Source organism: Ambystoma mexicanum, chromosome 12, assembly GCF_040938575.1.
Source record: "Ambystoma mexicanum isolate Mex_15411 chromosome 12, UKY_AmexF1_1, whole genome shotgun sequence".
Taxonomy (NCBI): domain Eukaryota; kingdom Metazoa; phylum Chordata; class Amphibia; order Caudata; family Ambystomatidae; genus Ambystoma; species Ambystoma mexicanum.
In genome coordinates this window covers 767,102,560-767,123,672 of record NC_090936.1, presented here as the reverse complement: position 1 = coordinate 767,123,672, position 21,113 = coordinate 767,102,560, and the positions used below count along the sequence as shown (strand labels likewise).

The following is a 21,113-nucleotide window of genomic DNA, read 5'->3' as shown; positions in this document are numbered from 1 at the left end:
TGACATCACTACCCAATAGAAATACTTTATTGTGATTGTGTTTTTTTCAAGATGTGTAGGCTGTTTGCAATATTAAAGCAAGCTGGAAGGTTCCTCGAGGCATGCAAGGTTTGATGGGGATGGGGATAGAAACAAACAGATATGAGGTGATAGATCCTTGATTGCACGAAGGGAAACAGAATTAATATGAACACAATATGGGTTGGTGGCTTTAAACATAGATGCACATTGCTATGCGGTAGTGGGAGTATGAGGAGGGAGTAGTGGCAGGTAGGCAGAAGGGGGATTAAGGATGTAGTGGAGGGCAATGAGTGATCTTGATGAACTTAAATGAAAATTAGAGGTCATCAACATGGAGGGATGATAAAATGGATTAGAGGCGGGAGCTAGTATTGCTTGAAGATTAGACGATAGTTTTAGGTTGATGTGATCTGAGAAAGGAGGAGAGGATGGTGTTGTTTATAGATATAGCAGAATCCAAAAAAGAATGAAGAAAGGGCCTTCATAACAGCAGAGAGGGAGAACAGGTCCCGACTGGTGATGGCGATGAAGGCACAGGGTTTCCTAAGCATCATATGCCTACTCATGGTGTGATACATGTTTAGGACCGGGGAGAGTTGAGATGCAATGAAGTATCAAACAGGCTGGACATTTTGAAAGAGAATGCTAACTCAGTACTCCAAGTCATATTGCCTTCTTAATGGGGATGGCATAGGATGGAGCAAGAGTTTAAAGAGAGGACTTACATGATCAAGGCAGGTTGCAAAAGAGTCAAGCTTGAATTTGCATTTTGTGATTTGAAGGCGATTGCAAGGGTAGTCAGGGGGCCAAGATGGAGAAATGCAGTTTTTGAAATGAGATAGTTCGATGTAAAGGGCAGAGTGACTAAGAGGGGAAGTGAGAAAGTACAGGTCAAGGGAGTTGCCAGGGATGTGGGTCGGAGGATTAAGGAGAGACATCACAGGGTAGTCTGGCATGGTGGAATCAAGTTAGAAGTGACGTTTGTTAGACGTGTCAGGCAGTTCGAAGTAACCCATGAGCACACTCTGAGCCACAGAGGGAGAGGGGTGAGTAGAAGGTCTGGGTTGAGAGTACTGGGGAAACGTTCACTCATAACTAATTTGAGGTTATGAAATGAAATAAGGAGCAGCCATCAATATTTGAACTTTGCCAATGTACTACAGAAGCATTTGGAGCCTTTTTTTTTACAAATTGTCTGTTGTTTTGAAGATTGATGTGGATGTGAAGTTTGTCTAAATGTAAATGGTTAACTTACTTAATTGTCTTTTTTTAAGTACAACACATAAACATTTATAAAAAAAAAAATAATTGGAGCCTTTTGCATCTGATAAATATATATGTGATAATAGTAAATGATAATAGCTGCAATTAGAAGGTACAGTAATATATTTTTGTTCTTTAATCATACCCTTTCTTTTTTGTAGCCTTTTTCAAATAGATGATCTGAAACATGAGGACCGCCATTATTTTCATTGTGCTCTTGGCAGTGTGCTGGGCAAAACCATTCCACCAACGAGGTCTTTTTGACTTTATGCTCGAAGATGAAGGGTCAACTCCCGACATAGATGAAGGTGGGGATCCAACAGTTACATTCCCACCTTTTGTACCAGCTGGGCCAATGTGCCCATTTCGATGTCAATGCCATCTCCGTGTCGTGCAGTGCTCCGATTTAGGTAAGCTATGCTGTGGATAATTAACTTGCTTTCCTATTAGTAGTTATTGTCCCCACTATGCCAATTTATTCAGAACAAAATATTTGTGTGTTTTTCTACAATGCGTGCATACAAATATCGATATAAATGTTATGAAGTCATGAGTGGAAGGCTGGGCCAAGCTTCACATTATCTTGAACAACAGTAGAGTTGCAAAAACATGCAATGTTTGGTACATAGACAGAGCTTCACTGAAACAGTCATCCACTGTTTGACTGACTTTTTCGATTTCTCAATGTAAGGCGACTTTACCACATGAGACACAGTGTTTTCCATTCCAGGTAGTTTAACCAGGGTCACAGTGAATATATGGTCTGAATAGATCATAGGCCATCTGAAAAGGCAAACATGAAACATCTGGATTCATTGTCAAACAGATAAAACACATTTCTATGTGAGGGAAGAGTGACTTAATGGTAGACTCAATTGACCAATAATATGAAATTATTCTTTGATCAAATCATAAGATGTACACCATAGCACTATGGCATCTGCCACCCGTAATGCTGAAATCAGCTCTAGTAGCTTTGGTGTCTTAGCTTCACAGATTTTGATATATCTGTCCTATGATATGTAGGACGTCTGAACCAAAGACATTCACACGTTGACAAGGTCCCTTCCCTGGTTCTGGGAACACGCAAGGTGATGAGCCAGTGGGCTGGGTACCACCATGAGTCAATGGATGTTGTGCCCAGAGGTGGTATGGAGACTATCCCCTTGTCACCCTACCTTGGTGCCTGACACATGGCAGGGGTCAGTCAGAGTGCCTCACCGCAGGCCAGTCCTGGCAGACTTCAACCCTCCCCAAACCATCAGTCAACTAGGACAGGGTAATCCTGCAAGCCCTACCCCTCCCCAATTGAGGCTGTTTTCAGCACTTTCTAAACATGCCTCCAGCTGCAGTACTGAAAAGCCTGCCTTTCCTTTTCCTTTAACGGAAAACCTTTCCATTCACCCGACACTGGCATCATGTAATATAACACTGCTCAGACTTCCAGAACACCAGGGTAAGTAATTTCCAAACTTAAAAGAGATATTTGAGACAATATTGCAAACCTGGGGCTTTCCTACTGAGGTAAAACAAAGTTGCAGGAGTATTTTCTTTCAGAAAAGAATGCTGTAGTTGCTTTGAGCACTCAGATTATTCACTAAACCACAGAGTGTAAAAGGCATTCTCAGAGTGTTTCTAGTATTGAATGTACATGTTGAGAGAGCAGGCGCTCTAAGGAGAGCAGAGGCAACCTAAGGGAGGTTCACAGTGTGATTATTGTTTTGAAGATGGTGAACAGGCCGGTTTTATAATTAGTCCAACTCCCTACGAGCAAACAACACCCAGGTGCACTCAGAGAGACCATAACCAATCATAACTCTATGTCGAGCAGAAAACACAAGTACAGACCTTAATTAGATATCCATCACACGAGGCAGAGGGAAAGCCCTGCAAAATCCAGGTGGCCAAGTCTTGAGGTGTGAGTTGCAGGAGCAAGAGACTTGTGTTTGGGGAAGGAGGGGGCCTGGACAGCAGTGTTAGAGGTAGAGGATGGAGAGATGGAAGAGACTGGATTGGTAGCACTAGTGAAGAGGAGTTGGAGGTAGTAATGCTAGGGATTGAGAATGGACAGAAGGAGCTGATGGCAGTTAAGGAGAAGGAGTAAGAACAGAAAGCGAGAGAGGACAGACAGAGTAATTGGGAGTGAAGAAGGTGAAGGAGAAGGTGGTACATCAGAGGCTGAGAGTGGACAGGAAGAGGCAATAGGTGTTAATATATTGAAGGTAGAAGATGTAACATCAGAAGGTAAGAGTTGGCAGAATTAGGTGGCTGAAAATAAGAAGCTTGAGGAGGAAGTTGTAACAGCAGAGAATGAGACAATACTAGAGGAAGTGGCAAGAGTATACGGTGGAATATTGGTGGTTTCATCATAGGAACAGGCACAGGAGGGGGAGGGAGGGACTCAGATATGGAAAGGAGGTAGTAGGAGACATAGAAGAGGAGGTGGTAAAACCCAGGGATCAGGTGTAGGTGTAAATATCAGGGGATAGGAGTGACAATGAAGCAGTAACATCAGGGGAAGAGAGTGGTACAGAATAGCCAGAAGGAGGAGTACCACAAGCTGGAGATGGTAAAGAAGCTGGAAAACAAAGTGTTAATGAGTTCAGGAGCACAACATCAGAGAGTGAAATAGACACCCTAGAGAAGGTTCTGGGTGATACCTCTCCAACTCCCTTGACCACAGACCCATATGTTCAAGGAACTTTGTGCTATAAGTCATGGAATATGGGATTCTAGAAAGCTTAGACTTTAGAAAATAATTCTGGTCACCCTTAAGCCTACAATTCAAGAGAAGGTTTGGTAAGGTAATGTTCTGTGAACTGTATGCATGCCCGTTAACCTTTCCTGCAAAGGCACAAAAACCTAACTACGCACACCTGACGTGAGAGACATTTGGGAGAAGACCATCCTGATTGGTGCTTCTTTTAGAAACACAGTTTTGCATTTAAGTAAGCCCTTACATGTACAGAGTCCACAAATACAATGTAGAGTGACAGTAACTTTTCTTGTCTTCATTCTTGATTCCAGAAGTTCTACGTTTCAACACCTACCAACACCTACATTGATATTAAGCTATTTATCTTTCATACGTCCAAGATACCTTAGGTTAATAGTAAAAATATATTCACCTGACATTCATTGCTTTAATCACCCTAAGGGCCTCATTTAAATTGAGGGGAAGGTGGTAATATAGGTAAAAAAAGAATGTGTGTGGGTTCTTACCCCATGGCTGCATTCTGTAATGGATTCCTTGCACTAGACAACCCAGTGGGAACCCAGCACCACAGTGTTTCCAACTATGTGTGAGGAATTAATATAATTCATTGAAAAGAAAGTTGATAAATAATCCGTAAGTGTAATTTCACCCTCATTCAGGTTCTCAATTTTCCTTCCAAAGAGAAGTCCCTCTCCATGGATCTGTAGTCTTATTCCATTGAGAGGCATATTTCAGACAGACTTTGATGACTGATCCATCAGACATATTTGTAAAGGCATCTGCCATCACTGATCTCCACAAATTACACAGGCAGGCACGCTGGTGATACATTGTTTTTGCATGTAGCTTAAGCAGGCTTTAGAACATGGTCCACCTGGATACCCCTGCCGGTTCCTTGCCATGCAGAAAATCAAGACAATCTCTCTGAAAGTGCTTGTTTCTTATGGATTCTCTGGATCATTTATAATGAGCGTTAAATGTGATGAAATTGCAAATTAACAGCTCATTAAGCAATTATAATATGTCAGCTAAGATCCTCCTTCTTTAACAATCATTTTTTGTCTTGATCAATCTGAGATTAGATGTGTTGTGAATTGTAATGTTTATTTTATCCATTCGAGAATATTGCTTAATGTTTCTGCAACATAAATAGCAATAATTGGTTCTGAGCCGCTTGACAGATAATCGTAGGATGTTAGACAATGACTTTAACATCATCAATAAACTTCTATCCTTTTATGTAACATGCGCAGGAGTGTCCAACATGTAGTACTCTGCTACTGCAAGCATGCTTGGTGGCCAGTGAACTCAAATGGCCACCCTGATGTGTGTTTGAGTTCACATTATTGATCCACAGGGGATTGGAGAAAAGCAAATCTGCTTAAAGGGATCCAATCCCCATCCTTGAGACAGGTGACCCTTGCCTCTTGATGTCATACCCAGAATGCTTTGTTCTGCAGAAAGTGGAGGAGACATGATGGAGAGAAAGGCCTACAGACAAGTAGTTGGAGCAATCCTTCCTCAAAACTCTTTTTTCTCCCTGTCTGACCTAAGGCCCCCAAATCCTTTCCCGGCCCTCAGCTTCAAACACTCTCTGTTGTGCAGCCCCCTAGTGTGAGGCATGTCTTTGCTATAAAGATCCCAGAAATGGCAAAGGAGGAGTTACCTTTCCTTCTGAGTGAATCCACAAAGGCATGCATCCTGCCTTTCATCTCAATCATTCGAATGCAGACTGGCTGGCACCTGACATTAACATAGCATCTCACAGCATGATCTGAGCATACAGGGATGACACTGATATGCTTAAAATCAGATGTGGCTTTAATCGTTATGTGAACTACCAGCCACCATACAAAGACCTAGATTTGGCTTCTATTTACAGATTATTCTGCCATCAGGTGGGCAGTTTATCACAATTATTATGTTTTTAAATAGAGGTGTAGACTTAAATGCAGCCTCTGCAATGTGGTGACTTGCTGTCACAGAAGCTGTCAAATAGGTCACACGTGACCTCTGAAGCTTCTCTATGCTACTGGAGCAGAGGGGCTGAATACCAGGATATTGATGCAACATGACTACACTATGTACACTATTCTTTTGGGATGGAGTTTAATGAAAAGGGTGTCTGGTTATCAGATCACCCTTTCTGAGATGGATTACCCATATAAATACAACATTTTAAAAATCTAGGGCTTTTATGCCGTTACCAGATGGCGATCCTTCACAGAGACTTAAAAGAGACAAAATGGCCCAGATGTGGATCGCAAAGGCAGTCACTACTGTGGTTTCGAATTTCTCAGGGCAAAGTCTAACTCTTCTGCTTTCTCGTTTTACTTGCCTTTGTTGGCTCAGTTTGAGCTTCCCACTGGAGACTCTCTGGATTCGTTTTTCCTTTCTCCTAGTTGAAATCCACCCTGTAGTTATCTGTTTCTGCTGATGCCCATTAACATTCAGCTCCCTCCTGTGCTGAAAACTTCTATTTGCTAGAGCAATTCATTCCTAGCTGTTCATTCGAGTGCATTTTTCTTCACCGCAAAACATTTTTTTTTCCCAAAACATATATTATATTTTTCATTCATCCAGAAATGCACGTGTTTCTGTAATAGGCATACCAGGTGCCCCATCCTCACCCAGACACAGCAGTTGGGGCACACAAAAATAAACCACAATCCAGAAAAGACCTTGAGATATATTGTCATTGGGTTGAAAAGTGTACATAAACACATTTCCCCTTTACATTAGGAAAATATTGCCTAAGCGCAGTGACACTACAACACAGTCTTTTGCACATTCCCTCTGGATCTCATTATCTTAAACATTGGTATTTAGGTACCAATGTAATTGTAGAACATACAGTACATGTGAAGTTTGTTTAGAAACCTCTTGAAAGATATTTGGCTGCATTCTTAGTTGAACATTCTGGTCTATATTCATTATGTTGTCTTCAATATATTAGGATGTTGCACTCAATTATGTAAAACGTAGTGCATTCATGTAAACTATGCAATGTGGGGAAGTTAAGTAATTTATTTTTTGGAAACCCCTGACTATGTCAAGTCTTCAACAAGACTTTTGTATTTATACTATCTAGTGTATTCATGGCAGGCTGGTGTTATTTACACAAGGTTGCCTGTTTTGTATTTTTTGATACTCTCATCTACACCTGCTAAACTGTTCCTTTACTCTTGACACCGGTTTTCTATATATATAAATATCCTGAAATTTGTACTATCTTGAAATCTGCATTCCTTGACTATGTTGACTCGTACTGTAAATATTGCTATATTATGTAATGTATCAACTGTATGTAACTAAGCTTAAGTATTCTTTTCACTGCTGCGCGCGGCTACCCCAGGGTTTTGAGCGCATTATCAAATAATAAACTAACTAACTAACAATGACATAGAATCTCATGTTTAGCAATCTGTGCGAGGTCTGGGATCACTAACATTGACAGGTATTTAAAATCCTATTTATGCCTCCTCCTTGAATGGCATATGAGGTAGGTATTGACTACATTTTTTAATGCTTAACCTTTGCGACCAGATATGTTACTGCATAAATTTATAACATTTAAAAAGTAGCAAAATAACCAAAGTTGATAATAGAATCAATCCATTTTTAGCATAGACCTAACACCATCAATGTTTCCATGGGTTTAAAGGACATGAAAACAACTTCTACGTGAAAGTTGACAGTAGAACAGGTAATTTCAACTAGTAAGCACAGCTGCTACAGTGCCACCCAGTAGCCATTCCTTGATGTTCACCCCAGTTCTGGCTCACTCAGCAATGCATTGTGGGTATGCAAACAAGCTGAAAAGTGCATAGCCCTGCTCCAGATGAGTAAATGGTGTGTATCTTGTCTGAATTCAACGTAGATGTATAGATTTGCCCAGTTAAATACATATTGCTGAACTGACAATCATTAGTCAGTATTCTTAGCAGTGGTTTTAGGACTACGTTTAATAATTAGGGAAAAAGAGGCCACCATGCCTATTTACCCTCTCTACAATTAAAGCACCCAAATATATCAATCAGTGAGCCCTCTTCATCTAAACCAATAGCGGTCATTGATGTATTGGCATACCATTTGCATCTAAGCAAGCAGGATCCAAATCTACCCTTAAAAAACACCTATTTCTCTCTCTATATAAATGAAATGTGTGGAAATGTTGGGAGGTTCCATAGTGTAGGCAATGTAAAAAGTATAACATGTACATTTATTTTTATTTTAAAGTGGTCTCCAATGCTTACCACTGCCATATGGCTCTTCACTCAATAGTTCTGCCATAGTTCTAGGTTCATTGTTCCTAAAGTTCAGCAGTTCATTGTTCTTATACTTTCCACACTATCTGCATTCTAGCTGACATTAGCGGCACTCACTTTTGAAGTCATGCAGATGACACAATACAGTGCTTTTGTAATGATGCGGGTGACAGGAAATTGTGCATGTCTCTTCAATAGCGTTCCGCAGTGACATTGTCTGTAACATGCTTCAACCGTACCCGTACGGCACTTCAAGATCACACACCTCGGCCCTACACATATGGCGCTTATGCTGAGGTCGCTGCTGCCTCTATTGTAGATTAGGACATCAATAATGTTGCTGTGCAGTCTCACTGCTTCAACTCAAAATAGCTAGAACCAACTTACAGGATTCATGCTTTTCTCATGGTCATCTTTATATAGCTTGCTCCAGAATTGGAAACAAAGACAATTTGTTCACGTTAGCTCCTACAGGAAAGACTAGCAATACTGTCTGCAAAGAAGCATTGGTTTAGTACATTGAATAAACTTCAAAATAGGACTGAAGTAGGAATGATATGCAAAGCACGGTTGCACCTGCTAGTAATTAATATTTTGTGAAATTATACTTTCTAAGCTAAGTTTATAACCATACATTTCAAATCTGCATTTTAATCGATGAAATAAGTACATAAATCGAGCACTAACCATCATTCTTCACCATTTTAAAAATTAGAAAGATCATAGTCTTCATTGTTGTGGCCTCTGTCCTAGAACCTAGGTTGTCATTTAGACCTTACATAGCATAGGGAAGGGAAACTGGTAAAAAATATAAAAAAAATAAAATTCAAAATGGAACCATCAAATTCTAAGCATTTGCTAGCCGGAGTTAGATTGTTCTCTAATATCAATCATTTTACAAGTTCCTCACCATCTAAATAGTAAGTGTTACTGTTGTCACCTGTTGTGATCATTCTTAATTGATACAACCCAACAAGACTTTGTTAACATCCATGGATTGTATGTCAATACATTCTGAGCCCTTTACATCTATTTCCATTATTACCGCCTAGAACAATTTGAAGCGAGCTCTGCCTTGGGATGCAGGTTGTTACTAATTTTATCTATCCCCTTGATCTAATAGAGTAGATCAGCCTAATCCTAAAGTATCACTGATATAGACCCCAACTGTGTTTAGTTTTACTCGTGTCTCCCTTTCTCATTAATTGCAAGGCTAACTTTTAATACATGAAAATAAGTAGTATTGTTCTTAGGAAGGATTGTGGGACCCCAAATGAACTGATAAAACCAAACTAATGAACTTGTTATCATCTAGAAGAGATATATGTAACCTTCTATTGTTGACCTTTCCATGTTTTCCAACATGTTAATCAGAAAATAAGGATAACAATGTCTAGCCATATAATATAATCCCCACAACATTGGCATCTATCACTATTTACAGAAGAGGTTCGAAACGAAACAGTATAAATACATATTTTCAGTGTAGTGTTGAGAGATATGTATATGCTCTTTCTTTATGATTCATTAATCTTCATGGATTAAATAAATCCAGAGAATATTATCGTCTGAGACACCTATAGAGATGAGTGTTTCACAAAGAATTTACCAGGAGTAACTCTGAGGTACTCCTTCAGAAAGAATATCGATTCAGAAAGAAGTTAATGCTAGTATCTCTGGCTTATTCCTGGCTTGTGTTAATCAGGAGTAAGTCAAAGTTAATATTGGAACTTTCATTGTAAATCGGGTATCTATATGGTTATGATCTAAAAGGTTTTGTCACCAGATCCGTCTAAGCAAGGTTCAGGCATTATAGTAAAGTCCCCAAGCATACAAATGTTATGTGAGGTAAAGGTTATTTGTATATCAGAGAAACAATTGCTATGATCAGCATTTTAGAGTTAGACAAATTCAGAGGGCACCTCTGCTTTACGGCTTGCAGAAACAATCCTACCCTCAAACTCTGAAATGACCTCTTGAACTGAGCATTTATGACTATTATGGAACAAAAGAAGTGCCTCTACATTTAGAAACAAATATGATCAATTTCACTGCCCCAAACCAACATCTAAGTGAGTCAGAAAGTTATTTTTCCAACAAATGTATTCTCCACCCTCTCCCTATTGAGTAAAGTCATCATTTTCTCTCTTCTGACAGCGAACTTCACCGCTCCAGCATGTCATGGGAATAATCTGGCAGTAATCATATAAAGTGAAGTCGAAAGGAAGAGGGTAATTTATTTGTGTTGGAACATCTGGAAAATGCATACTAAAAAATGTGATCCAGATCTCTACAAGCAGTCAGCTGTGGCATCTTCCGTATACTCACTTATGGCTACTTGCGCAAACATGAACAGCCGGAAATCAAAAAATAAAAGGGAAGCCATAATGAGGTATAACAAACACAACTATTGAAGTGGTGCAGTCAGAGACACTGTCTCTTCCAACAGTATGTATTACATACAAAACAATAATCAAACCCTTTTAGAAGCAAAGCAACCCTTCCTTAAAAGAAGAACATATCCATCTGCATCTATATACCGTTGATTACAAAAATGAGTATTTGTTTTACTTGTCACATGTCACAAAAATGGAAGGGTGAACGCTTCCTGTCCCCAAATGTCTCTAAACAGAGAAAACTTCTTATAACGCAAAACGTTATTCTTGCTTTTCGTTTGACCTCCTTAACTGGGTAATTCCACCAATCAATACTTCTGTACAATTTGTGAAATGGCAAACAAAATCACTGAGGAAGGTACTTCCTCTACTAAATTCATTACCTGGTCCTCTCAAAGTTGAATTATTGCAGTGATGTATCCCCCACGCTCCAGATGTTGAAACTGCAAAGACTCCAGAACACGGCTATTTGATCATACTTCAATCTAACAAAAAATAATCACAGGACACAAGATTTAAATAATACACACAATTAGCTCCAAGTAGTGAAGCAAATTGAGACCCAATCACGCTGCACTCTGCACAAAGCCTTCTCAATCAGGTGCTCAAATTATCTAATGCAACTGGCTAGCCAATGTGCTCCCGCTTGATCAAACAAAAAAGGTTTAAGGAAAAAACCACAGAAGAACACCCATGAGCCCTTTAGCTGCAAAACTGCAGAACATTCTACACTACAAGATAAAATATTTAAAAAACACAGAAAATAATGGAAGGTATTTTGTTCATGCAAGTTGTCAGCTGATAGCATAATGTCCCCTGCTCTTCCTGAGGCCTCGGACATTGGCTAATTTAGCACTTTATTGCTTTAACACTCAAGTCCATATAAGGACGAGCTCACTATTTTAACCACCTGATCTTTAAAACAACACATGCGTACAGTTCCAAGACACCAAAATATATGAGGATGACACTTATAGATGACCCCACCCCATCTGAGATAAGCTGATGGAGCATGAATAAAGAATATGTGAATTATTAAAACTGTATATACATAAAAAAAGAATTAGAAGTAAAAACAGCATGTACTATGGCAGAACATTCCCTACTGGAATGGGTAAAACACATGGTCAATGATGCTTCAGGCATGATAGCTCATCACTAGAAAAACTGGTGCATTTTGACTTCTTGTCACCTTTCTTCAATGCTAGCATGAAGACATACCAAAACCCCCATGTAGGTAATACACAATTTAAATTTGCAAGCACATGTCCCTCTTAGCTACTAAGAATGACACAATATTGGTATTTCATCCTGATTGTCTCCATTCACACACTGAATGTAAAGTGGTCTTATATAGCGCCATTCTTCCAGTAATGTTTGCCTCGCTGCGCATGGCTCTGTAAGAAAGGAGGGCAGGGTTACTTTGTTGGATAACAGGCAGACAGATGTAGAAACCTTTGGTGTTGATGGATGCAGGTCGGAGGTAACCGATACCTCTGTGTCGATATGAACATTTCTAGGTTGTTTGTGGCTGGTACCGAGCAGGCAGTTTAGCCATATGGGCAGCCCCTGGATTGTGGAGTGCAGAAATTAACAGCATTAAAAGCATAGTTGTTGATAGAAGATGGATAGGTTCTGAATCTGGTAAGTACACTAGACCTAGGAGGTCATATGTAAGGAGTATGGGATGCAAGATTTTAGTAATGAGTGGTTAGTTGAGAAATGAGGGAGGTTGCGGGCAGAGTGAGGGTGTTGTTACTTCCTGTGCTAGAGTTCACTGAGAAGAAGGTGCGGACCAGTGTCACACAGCCGAGGCTCCATGAGTCAAATTGGTTTCCCAGAGACGGTAGTGCCAAGAGTTTTGAAAAATGCTTGCCATGAATTAGGGAAAGTTTCAGTTTTTTAGTCAATTGCATTTATTTTCATTTCTTTCAAAGTGATTGGTTGAAAAGCCAAGATTTGAACTGTTTCCTGAAATTCAGGAGGTTCACCTACACGCAGAGAGTTTTGGTAGGGTGTTCCACAGTGTCGTGGCTCGAACTGAAACAGATGATTATCTCTGGTGTTTCTTTTTGAAGTTGCGGGCTAGTACTAGTGCAGCATTGCTGGACCTAAGTGTTCTGCAAGAAGTGTGGTACTGAAACTCATTTTTGAAGGCAGTAATGCTCCCTCCATGGTATGAACTATGTGCGATGCACAAGGTTTTGCAGTTAACCCTTTTGTTAAGTAGCCAGTGGACAGTGTGTAATGCTTCATTCTGAGAAGTGGTTTTGCTGCTGCATTTTGAACCCTTTGAAGTGTCCTCATTAGGTAATCTGTGAGTCCAAGACAGAGGCTGTTGCCTTAGTCTACTTCAGATGGTATTAGAGAAATTATTCACAATGGTCCTTTGTGTAATTGGTAAGTAATGTAAAATCTGATGTTGCCTGCCTATCTGGAAAAAAAGCTTCTGAAGATGATTTTGACCTGTGGATCAAGAGTGACGGTGTTGTCCATTGCTGTTCCAAGATTCCTTACTTAACCAAGGAAAAGTTCAACATGCTACTAAATCACATGTAGATCAGGATATTTAACTTCTTTTATAACTCCTTGTGTCTTTCAATGCTTAATGATTTCAATACTGCAGGATTCACACATGTGTTTCTGGACAGCCATCAACATTAGCTGCCTGACAGCCCGAGTCAAAGTAGGGTGTAGGTGCCGTTATTGACCACGATTGCTTGTGAACCCACATATGAATGCAATTAGCATCCTGTCCGTGTGTCCTGATAGTGTGTCTTGACACTATTAAAAGCAGAAACGTTCTCTTTGATGAAAAGGCAAATGTGGGTGGGGCTCCCTCATCAAAGGGAAAGTGTTCTCAATGGAAGATGGCCATCAAAGATGGATCTATGTTATGACGGTGCCGCCCGTAACTGCAACAGCCAAAATGCCGACGCCAGTTACGGCACGGCGCAGTGATCATATTGAACATATTGATCACCCTTCCCCTGGCCTGCATTACCCCTTCCAACCCCCACACTCCACTTACCTTAAGGGCGGCACACGCAGAAGTGTGCCGCCCGTACCCTGCAATCCCTGCAGTGTCAGATCTTCCCACTAACGTGGGTTGGAGCTGACGCCGCAGGGTGCTTTTATTTTTCTTTTTTTTTCCTTACATGTTCCCGCTTTCTGAAATGGTAAGCGGGGGACACCCCCGCAGCCCTTGGCCCCAATTACTGTGCCCAAGAAGAGCGAGGGACACCCCCGCAACCACTGCTCTGCTTGGGCGCAGTAAATGTCACCCTCATTTTGTGCACCTCCAAAGTCGCAGTGACTACAGGGGCGCACAAATGAGGGTGATATTTTTGTACAATACCTCAAAGACATGACAAATACTCGTGATTGAACCCTGTCACTCTCTCTGGTAGGCATGATGTGAGGAGGGAGCCGACTGCAGATGGAGGAAAGGTAAGTGCAGGGAGTAGAGGACAGCCCAACAAAGGGAGGGAGGAGTAACAGACAGATGAGGGGGGATGAGCAAGGACAGCAGAGAGGGTGGGGGAACAAAAAGTCACAAGCATGCAGGGAAATGGCCCCTCTGGCACAAGGGAGCCAGCAGCTCCCTCTGAACATCGGCTTTCTCTATGGATTAATGTTCAGTTTCGGCAGCCGATTGGCAGTCTCCCTCACACCGGATGCTAATGGCTATTATTGCCTCTATCATATGTACATTTTTCATTCGGCAACTTATTTATCAGACTAAATTCCTGCATTCTTAAAGAATCACAACTACATCTGAATGTATCGCGGTTTTAGGTTTCTAGAAAGGGAGCCCATAAATCTTCTTTAACTTTCAGAAGAAAAATATTGACCATAGTTAGAGAGGCCACAAGTAAAGAGTTCCAAAGTTAAGGGACCTCCTCCAAGTATGCTGCACCTCCCAAGTTTTTTTGATGAAAAAGGAGGACCTGAAGCAGAAAGTTGTGTTTGAGTATAGGGCTTAGCATGGGACATAGTGGTGCAAGGTATTCATTTTAAATCATGGTCTCAAGTCAGTCATACAATCCACATAGATAACACAGAGGCCCTTGAAAGGAATTTCTGCTTCACATAGTGTAGCTGAATGTACATTGGGCTTCATTACGGGTATGCCGGTCTGGAAAAAGGTGCCAGTAACAATGTGCACCGACACCTTTTTTTGGACCGCCATACTCTTAATCTGCTGGTAGGGGCAGTGAACTACCAGCAGGCCTGACCTGCTGGTAGTTCAGGCCCCTATCGGCAGATAATTCACTGAAGCACCCGCACCATTAATGATGGTGCCCATGCTTCATTGGTTCCCATCCCATGGAGTCCTATTGGACTGCGTGGGAGTGGAAATTACTGTTAATACACCACTGGTAATTCCAGGATATCGGGCAGTGGAAACGGTAAACCGATATTGCTGATAAACCACCGGTACTACCGGCGGATTACCAGCAATCTCGGAACTCCCATTATCTCCACACTGTTACACAGTCTGTAGTTTGGCAGCAGGATTCTGAAAGGTTTGCCAATGTCTGAGCAAGTAGTTGAAGGTGGAAGTGGCCTACTGTTGGTTACAGGATTGACTGCAAACTATTAAGCCAAGGCGTACCTTTGGAGCGAATAAGATGTGGAATATTGCTCTGAACGTACATTCTGATACAAAGAGATGGAACATGATTATTTGCTGAGGTCTGTAAAGGAATTGTTTTTTTTTTATGTGAGGCATTTTGATTAGTCTATTGGTTGAAGGATGCTGTAAATGTTAGATTTTCTGCATAGAACGAGCAGGCCCTGGCAGCATTTGCAGAATGCATCTGTTAGCTTTGTAACTTCCAGAGTATATTTCAGTTTGTGTACATATCTTGACAAAGAGTTTGACACGAGTGCCAGGGAATTAGTTTGCTTTGCAAGAGTGAGGGCTTGATTCCAAGCTTCATGTAAATATAGTCACAGAACATGGGGTAAATCAAAAAAGGGTTGTCCCAACAAGGAATTCAGAATCAGGCCATGCGTGCTGTGCACAACCGCAGTAGTATGATTGGTGACACATGCCTGGATGATTCGCTTGCTTAAGACACTTTAAGCACTTTAAATTACAATAAACACTTTACACTTTTCCTTTCATGCACAACCCATCATTTCAATAATTAGAGCATCAATAGGGAAGGTCACACTATTTTATGGTGTGTGCAATAGCAGGTATTAAACACACTGTCCCTGCATAGTGCTCCCATTGCTTCAACTGCAGTTTTGCCAGTAGGGGGATATTAATGGCTTTGTAACCCCCTTCTTTTATGCAGGTCGTGATGATTACCAAATTTAATTACATTCTAACATTTATTGGAGCAGATGGGGGGGCATGAGCCATTTTTAAATAGAACTTTTCCTGAATTGCAATTATCCACAATGCCACAGGACCGCTGTTCTAAAAAGATTGTGGTTACGAAGTGTGACAAAAATCTTCCAGGGAGTCTTGTTGCCAGTAAATTTACAATCACCATGAACCTTGACTGAGAGTCACACTATAGAAATTAATACGCACACAAAAGTTGAATCACCTGGCATAAAATGGCCTAGCCAATTAAAATCTTGTATGAAGAATAAAAATAACTAAATATAGAGTCAGGGTGGGTGGGATGCTTCTCAATAATCTCAATCAATATCACAGGATACAAGAAAATGGAGAAGGGGCTTCAGATGACTATATATCAGACCCTGTCTCTTTTTAGCCATAACATTGCATAGCATGTGCCTCTAAGCATGTCTTTTCAACATATGTTATTCTTTAAAAGTAATATGTTCTTTTGGTGAAAAATTGTTATTCCATTTCTCCTCTTCCCTGCACCCTCACGTACCATTATTTGCCAAATTGTACTGCTTCAAAGAGGGAGCAAGAGGAGTAGATGAGGAAATAAACACATGGAAACAACTTCTTAAGCAATGACAGTGTAGAAAGCTTATTTCTAATTATTAGCAACATATGCCATACTTCAAAATGACAGGACAAGGTAAACCAAATCTAAACACCTACAACACAGAAAGAGCATTAAAACAGCCGTTCAAGACAACAAAGATCAATAGCGGGCGTGGTTGATAGGGGAGCCTGACTATGCTTGAATTAACAATCACATAAGGCTTGATTAGATATTCCAGATTGGACAAGCCTTTTAAATCTCTTGTGATTTTGTTCTGCTATAATCTCTGTAGGCAGTATATACTTGGCTTGATTAGATAGTCCGGATTGGATAAGCCTTTTAAAACTCTTGGGATTTTGTTCTGCCATAATCTCTGTAGGTAGTATAAACTAACTTCTTCACCCTACCAAGACTAAAGTTCTGAAATCATGGTGATTTCTTGTGACAGTAGAGGAGAATAGTAGTTTGTGCATTAACTAACACAGACTTATTCCACAAATACATTCCATATGATTTCAGATTGCTAGGCCTTGTGTTTCTGCATCTGTATAGATGATGCAAAGTGCCTTTTAGGTGATCCTTTGTTCCATGTGGACCTGTTGCATGGACTTTAGCACCAGAGTGATGGTTTCCCAAGGTAAACATACATTTTATTTAGGAAAAGATGAAGACGGAGGATCAAGTGCTTCCTGATGCCTATATAGATTGAGCTACAATACAGATCATCCCATGGGTTGGGCAGCCTTACTCTTTTGTGGCATTGTAAGATATGGGGTGATTTGCTTAATCAATTGGGGTGAATTGTCATTTTTGTGACACCAGGTTGATTTGCTGCATTCAAACGGGCACTTTGTCACAAACTAGTCCCACGTTTTTTTCATTTTACAACATTGGTTGGAGGTCATACCAATTGCATGAGCCATTTGCATGGCGTGGTCCTTGGGTCCGGTAGCCTAAAGCAGACAGTCTTGGCTTTCTCAGAAATCAAATGAAGGTTGCTCTCTATAGTGTATTCCTCAAATCTTCGAAACAAGTTGATGATGAGATTATTATCAGTCTCGGCAGCGATGCTCAGTAGAATTTGAGAATTATGTGCATATTGGACATTTGAAACTTGTATGCAAAGGAATAAATCAGATTGGCAAATAGGCTGGCATAAGAATTGAAAAGTCAGTGGGATAGCATTGACCCCTTGTCAGACACCACCACGTAAAAGCCTCAGGGAGGTGAACCCTTCGGGGGCCCTTTAAATCAGTAACATGTCATACTCGGGATGGGATGCAGAATAACTCTTACACCAAATAATAAGACTGACTCAGGAAGTTGGCAAAAAGTCCCCTGCGACTGTTTTATGTTTAATTGTCTGAAACAGGAGTTACAACGGACATCAACAGACGTTGCACAGCATTATCTCAATGCATTTCATTAAAAAAACAGTTCCTTTATAGCAAAAACCCATCAAACGTGATGTCAAGCTATGTGGCAAACTAAGAAAACCTACAGGGGGTTGTGATTGGCTCAAGGGAAGCATCTAAGTATACCTTCTTTGAGGGATCAGGTTGTGATTGGGTCTCTAGAGTCAGGTGTACAACTTATGCCCACCCCTAGTGCAATTCATCTTCATCAGTTACTAGATACAAGGTACACCATTGGCTATCATTATATGACCCTCTACTACTGGTTGGCATGCTTGTACCCTTCTGGAACATTCGATTCACTAGCAGCACATACTCTGGTACCCCAGGTGCCAGTGGGTGGACTTGACTGTGTCGCCCCACCCAATTAGCCCAACATCTTTCATCGCTCATGCCGTCTGCCATTCAGATTGTCTTTGAACTTGTCCTTGCAAAGTGTCACTGCTCCTGAGAATAGAACGGAGTATAGGCACACTCTTATCACAGTTCAGGTCTGTACATCCAACTCCTATTTCCATCCTGGACTCACGTGGCAGAAGACCGTATGTTGGCCTGTTTTGCAGCATTTAATTGTCTTGAATTAATAAAGTTGACACCCATGATGTTCTTTCTTGCACCTTAACAAGGGCTGATTCAGCTTCTCACGTTCTCTGTTCTTCAAGGATAGAGAACCGGTTCTTGGCTGCTCCATCCTTTGATACCAAGCCAGACAGGTATTTCAGACCTTTCCTCAATCTTCAGCTGCTTTTCTTACTATGGCACAGCTTTCCGATCCTTCTTTCGTCACGGGTATAAGCTTACTAAATACTTGACACCAATGTTCAGATTCTACATAATGGCGGTACCACCTGCAGTCTATTCACTACGTATAACCAGACTTCATGATTACTTAATCTACTTGCGTTGCTCTATCTGTACACTTATAAAACAGCTTGCATTTTCTGCAGTGTGCTTCACACGTGCAATCTGCATTCCGCATATGAAGTTTACTCGATTCTTTACTTCGTCATCAGATTCTATAAGGTCTATGCATCTTCTACTTCGACCACTCTGCTCAGTGGGTCACGCTCATTTCTTGTGACGTCACCAGTCTCCTTCTCTCTCATCTTCATATTCCTTCGGGGATCTCCTCTGAGAGATTGTCATCTCTACGGGGATACGTCATATAGGGTCTTCTCAATGGATACTTTTTCTCAAAGACTATCTGTGGAATTGGCACAATCACTGATGTTGTGCATGTTGCTACTTCCGGTTTCCAACATATGGGAAGAATGGTGGCGGGACTTCCTGCACAGGGAATCAGCTGCTCCTTTACGTACTGTTTTTCTAAGTGGTTTACTCTAAGATGCAGTTTGTGATCCAATTTAGCACCTTAGCATCAAGACCCATAGTACAGCTGGAAGATACTGACGGTGTCAACACTGCAGAGAAATACCTGAGGATTCTGGAAACTTGTTTGTTCTTACCTTTTTGTTCGTGGATAGGAGCCTGGGCTCTGTGCAGCAATGTTGACAAAAGCCTGATTGATTTTCATGGAGGAGCTGATTGGCCTCACTGAACGTAATGAGATGAATCACTTTTACTTTTCAAGTAGTTGTTTTTTCCAGGAAGGGGATTTTGGAAATAGAGTGATAGTTATGATATGATATGGCATTTATAATGAGCCTGTACACAAGTGTTTCTAGTTGCGACAGGACAAGGAGAGGAAACAAAGGGAGGACAAAATAATGATCTTGCTAGGCCTTGTGTCATTCAGTTTGCGCAAGTGCGGGAAAGAGGGAAGGGGAGAAGTGCCAGGGAGAGGGGAAGTGCAGTTAACTCACAAGTGCAGCTAGTGGGTGTCCCATAAGAGCTGAGAGAAGGGACTGTAGGGACTGTAGGGTTGCAGATGCAGACTATAAAGTGCTGGGGAGCAGGGAGTTCAGAGAGTGACCAGGTGATCAGTGCACAGAGCAGTCAGGTGTATCAGCAGGGGAGAGTAAGAGAGGAAGAGAGAAAGCGGAAGCGAAAGCGAAAAGGAACATCATTGTGTTACTTCTGTAACCGGAGGTGGTTCTGCTCAAGTTTGAGAGAGGCACAGAGGCTATTCCAGAGGGTGGCACCAGCCGAGGAGATAGATCTGCCCCCGACTCTCTGCTCGGAGAAGCTTCTGACCCCAAGAGAGTTGGATGTGGATGAGCGGAAAGCTCAAGAAGAAAGATGTTTAGGAAGAGAAAGTTGGAGGTAGAGCGATCCCAGGCCCCAGCAAGCATTGTGGATGATATAGAGGGTCTTGAACCTGATCCTTGCAACCACGGGGAGCCAGTGAAGAGATTTCAAAGCTGGAGAGCTACGATCCCAGGGCTTGAGGCTAAGGACAAGTCTGGCAGTTCTGTTCTGGATAAGTTGTAAAGGGCGAAGAGTAGAGGAAGGGAGATTTAGAAAAAGGCTGTCCAGCCTAGAGAGGACCAGAGCTCCGGAGACAGTGAGCTGGTGGGGGAAAGTGATAAAAGGAAGAAATCTTCTGAGGAGGTGCAGCTGATAGTTTGACTTCTTAGAGATGTCAGAGATGTGAGGGGAGGGGGAGAGGGTGGAGTCGAAGATGAAACCAAGGTTCTTAGCCTCACAGGAAGGAGCAGGAAGAAGGCCTAGAGTGGGCAGCTAGAGAGAGAGAGAGAGTAAGGAGACAGTGAGTGTCCCAATGAGGAGGATCTACGTCTTACTGGCATTAAGGCAGGGATTATTGGTGGCACACCATTTCTGAATTGTGGCCAGACTGTCTGGTATGAGAGAAAAAGCCGAGGTGGCTGAGGGGAGCCTGAAAGAGATCTGAGTGTCATCCTCATAACATTGAAAATTGGAGCAGTGGGAAAGAGGTGGCAGGTAGTGGTTGAAGAGCCAGGGGAGAGGTTAGACCCCAGGGAACACCACAAGTAGAGAGATAGAAGAGAGGAAAGACCCCAGTTGGACCTGAGAGGGTCGGTCGGTGAGAAAGGAGGTTAACCACGCCAGTGCCTGATCAGTAATACCAAGGTTGTCATGGATGTGATGGAGCAGGATGGCATGGTTGGCCATGACAAAAGCAGAGGATAGATCAAGGAGAATGTGGATAGAAGGGAGATTTTAGTCAA

The 21,113-nt window shown here is 41.5% G+C and overlaps 1 protein-coding gene across 2 annotated transcripts in view; it reads left to right on the top strand.

The window, feature by feature from the left end:
• DCN (decorin) overlaps nucleotides 1-21,113 on the top strand; it is a 189,491-nt gene that overhangs the window by 55,291 nt on the left and 113,087 nt on the right. For both annotated transcript variants that reach the window (XM_069629267.1, XM_069629268.1), the window contains exon 2: nucleotides 1,446-1,694. In XM_069629267.1, the coding sequence (XP_069485368.1) occupies nucleotides 1,472-1,694 (223 nt within the window). In that variant the 5' untranslated portion in view covers nucleotides 1,446-1,471. The remainder of the gene's footprint in view (nucleotides 1-1,445; nucleotides 1,695-21,113) is intronic.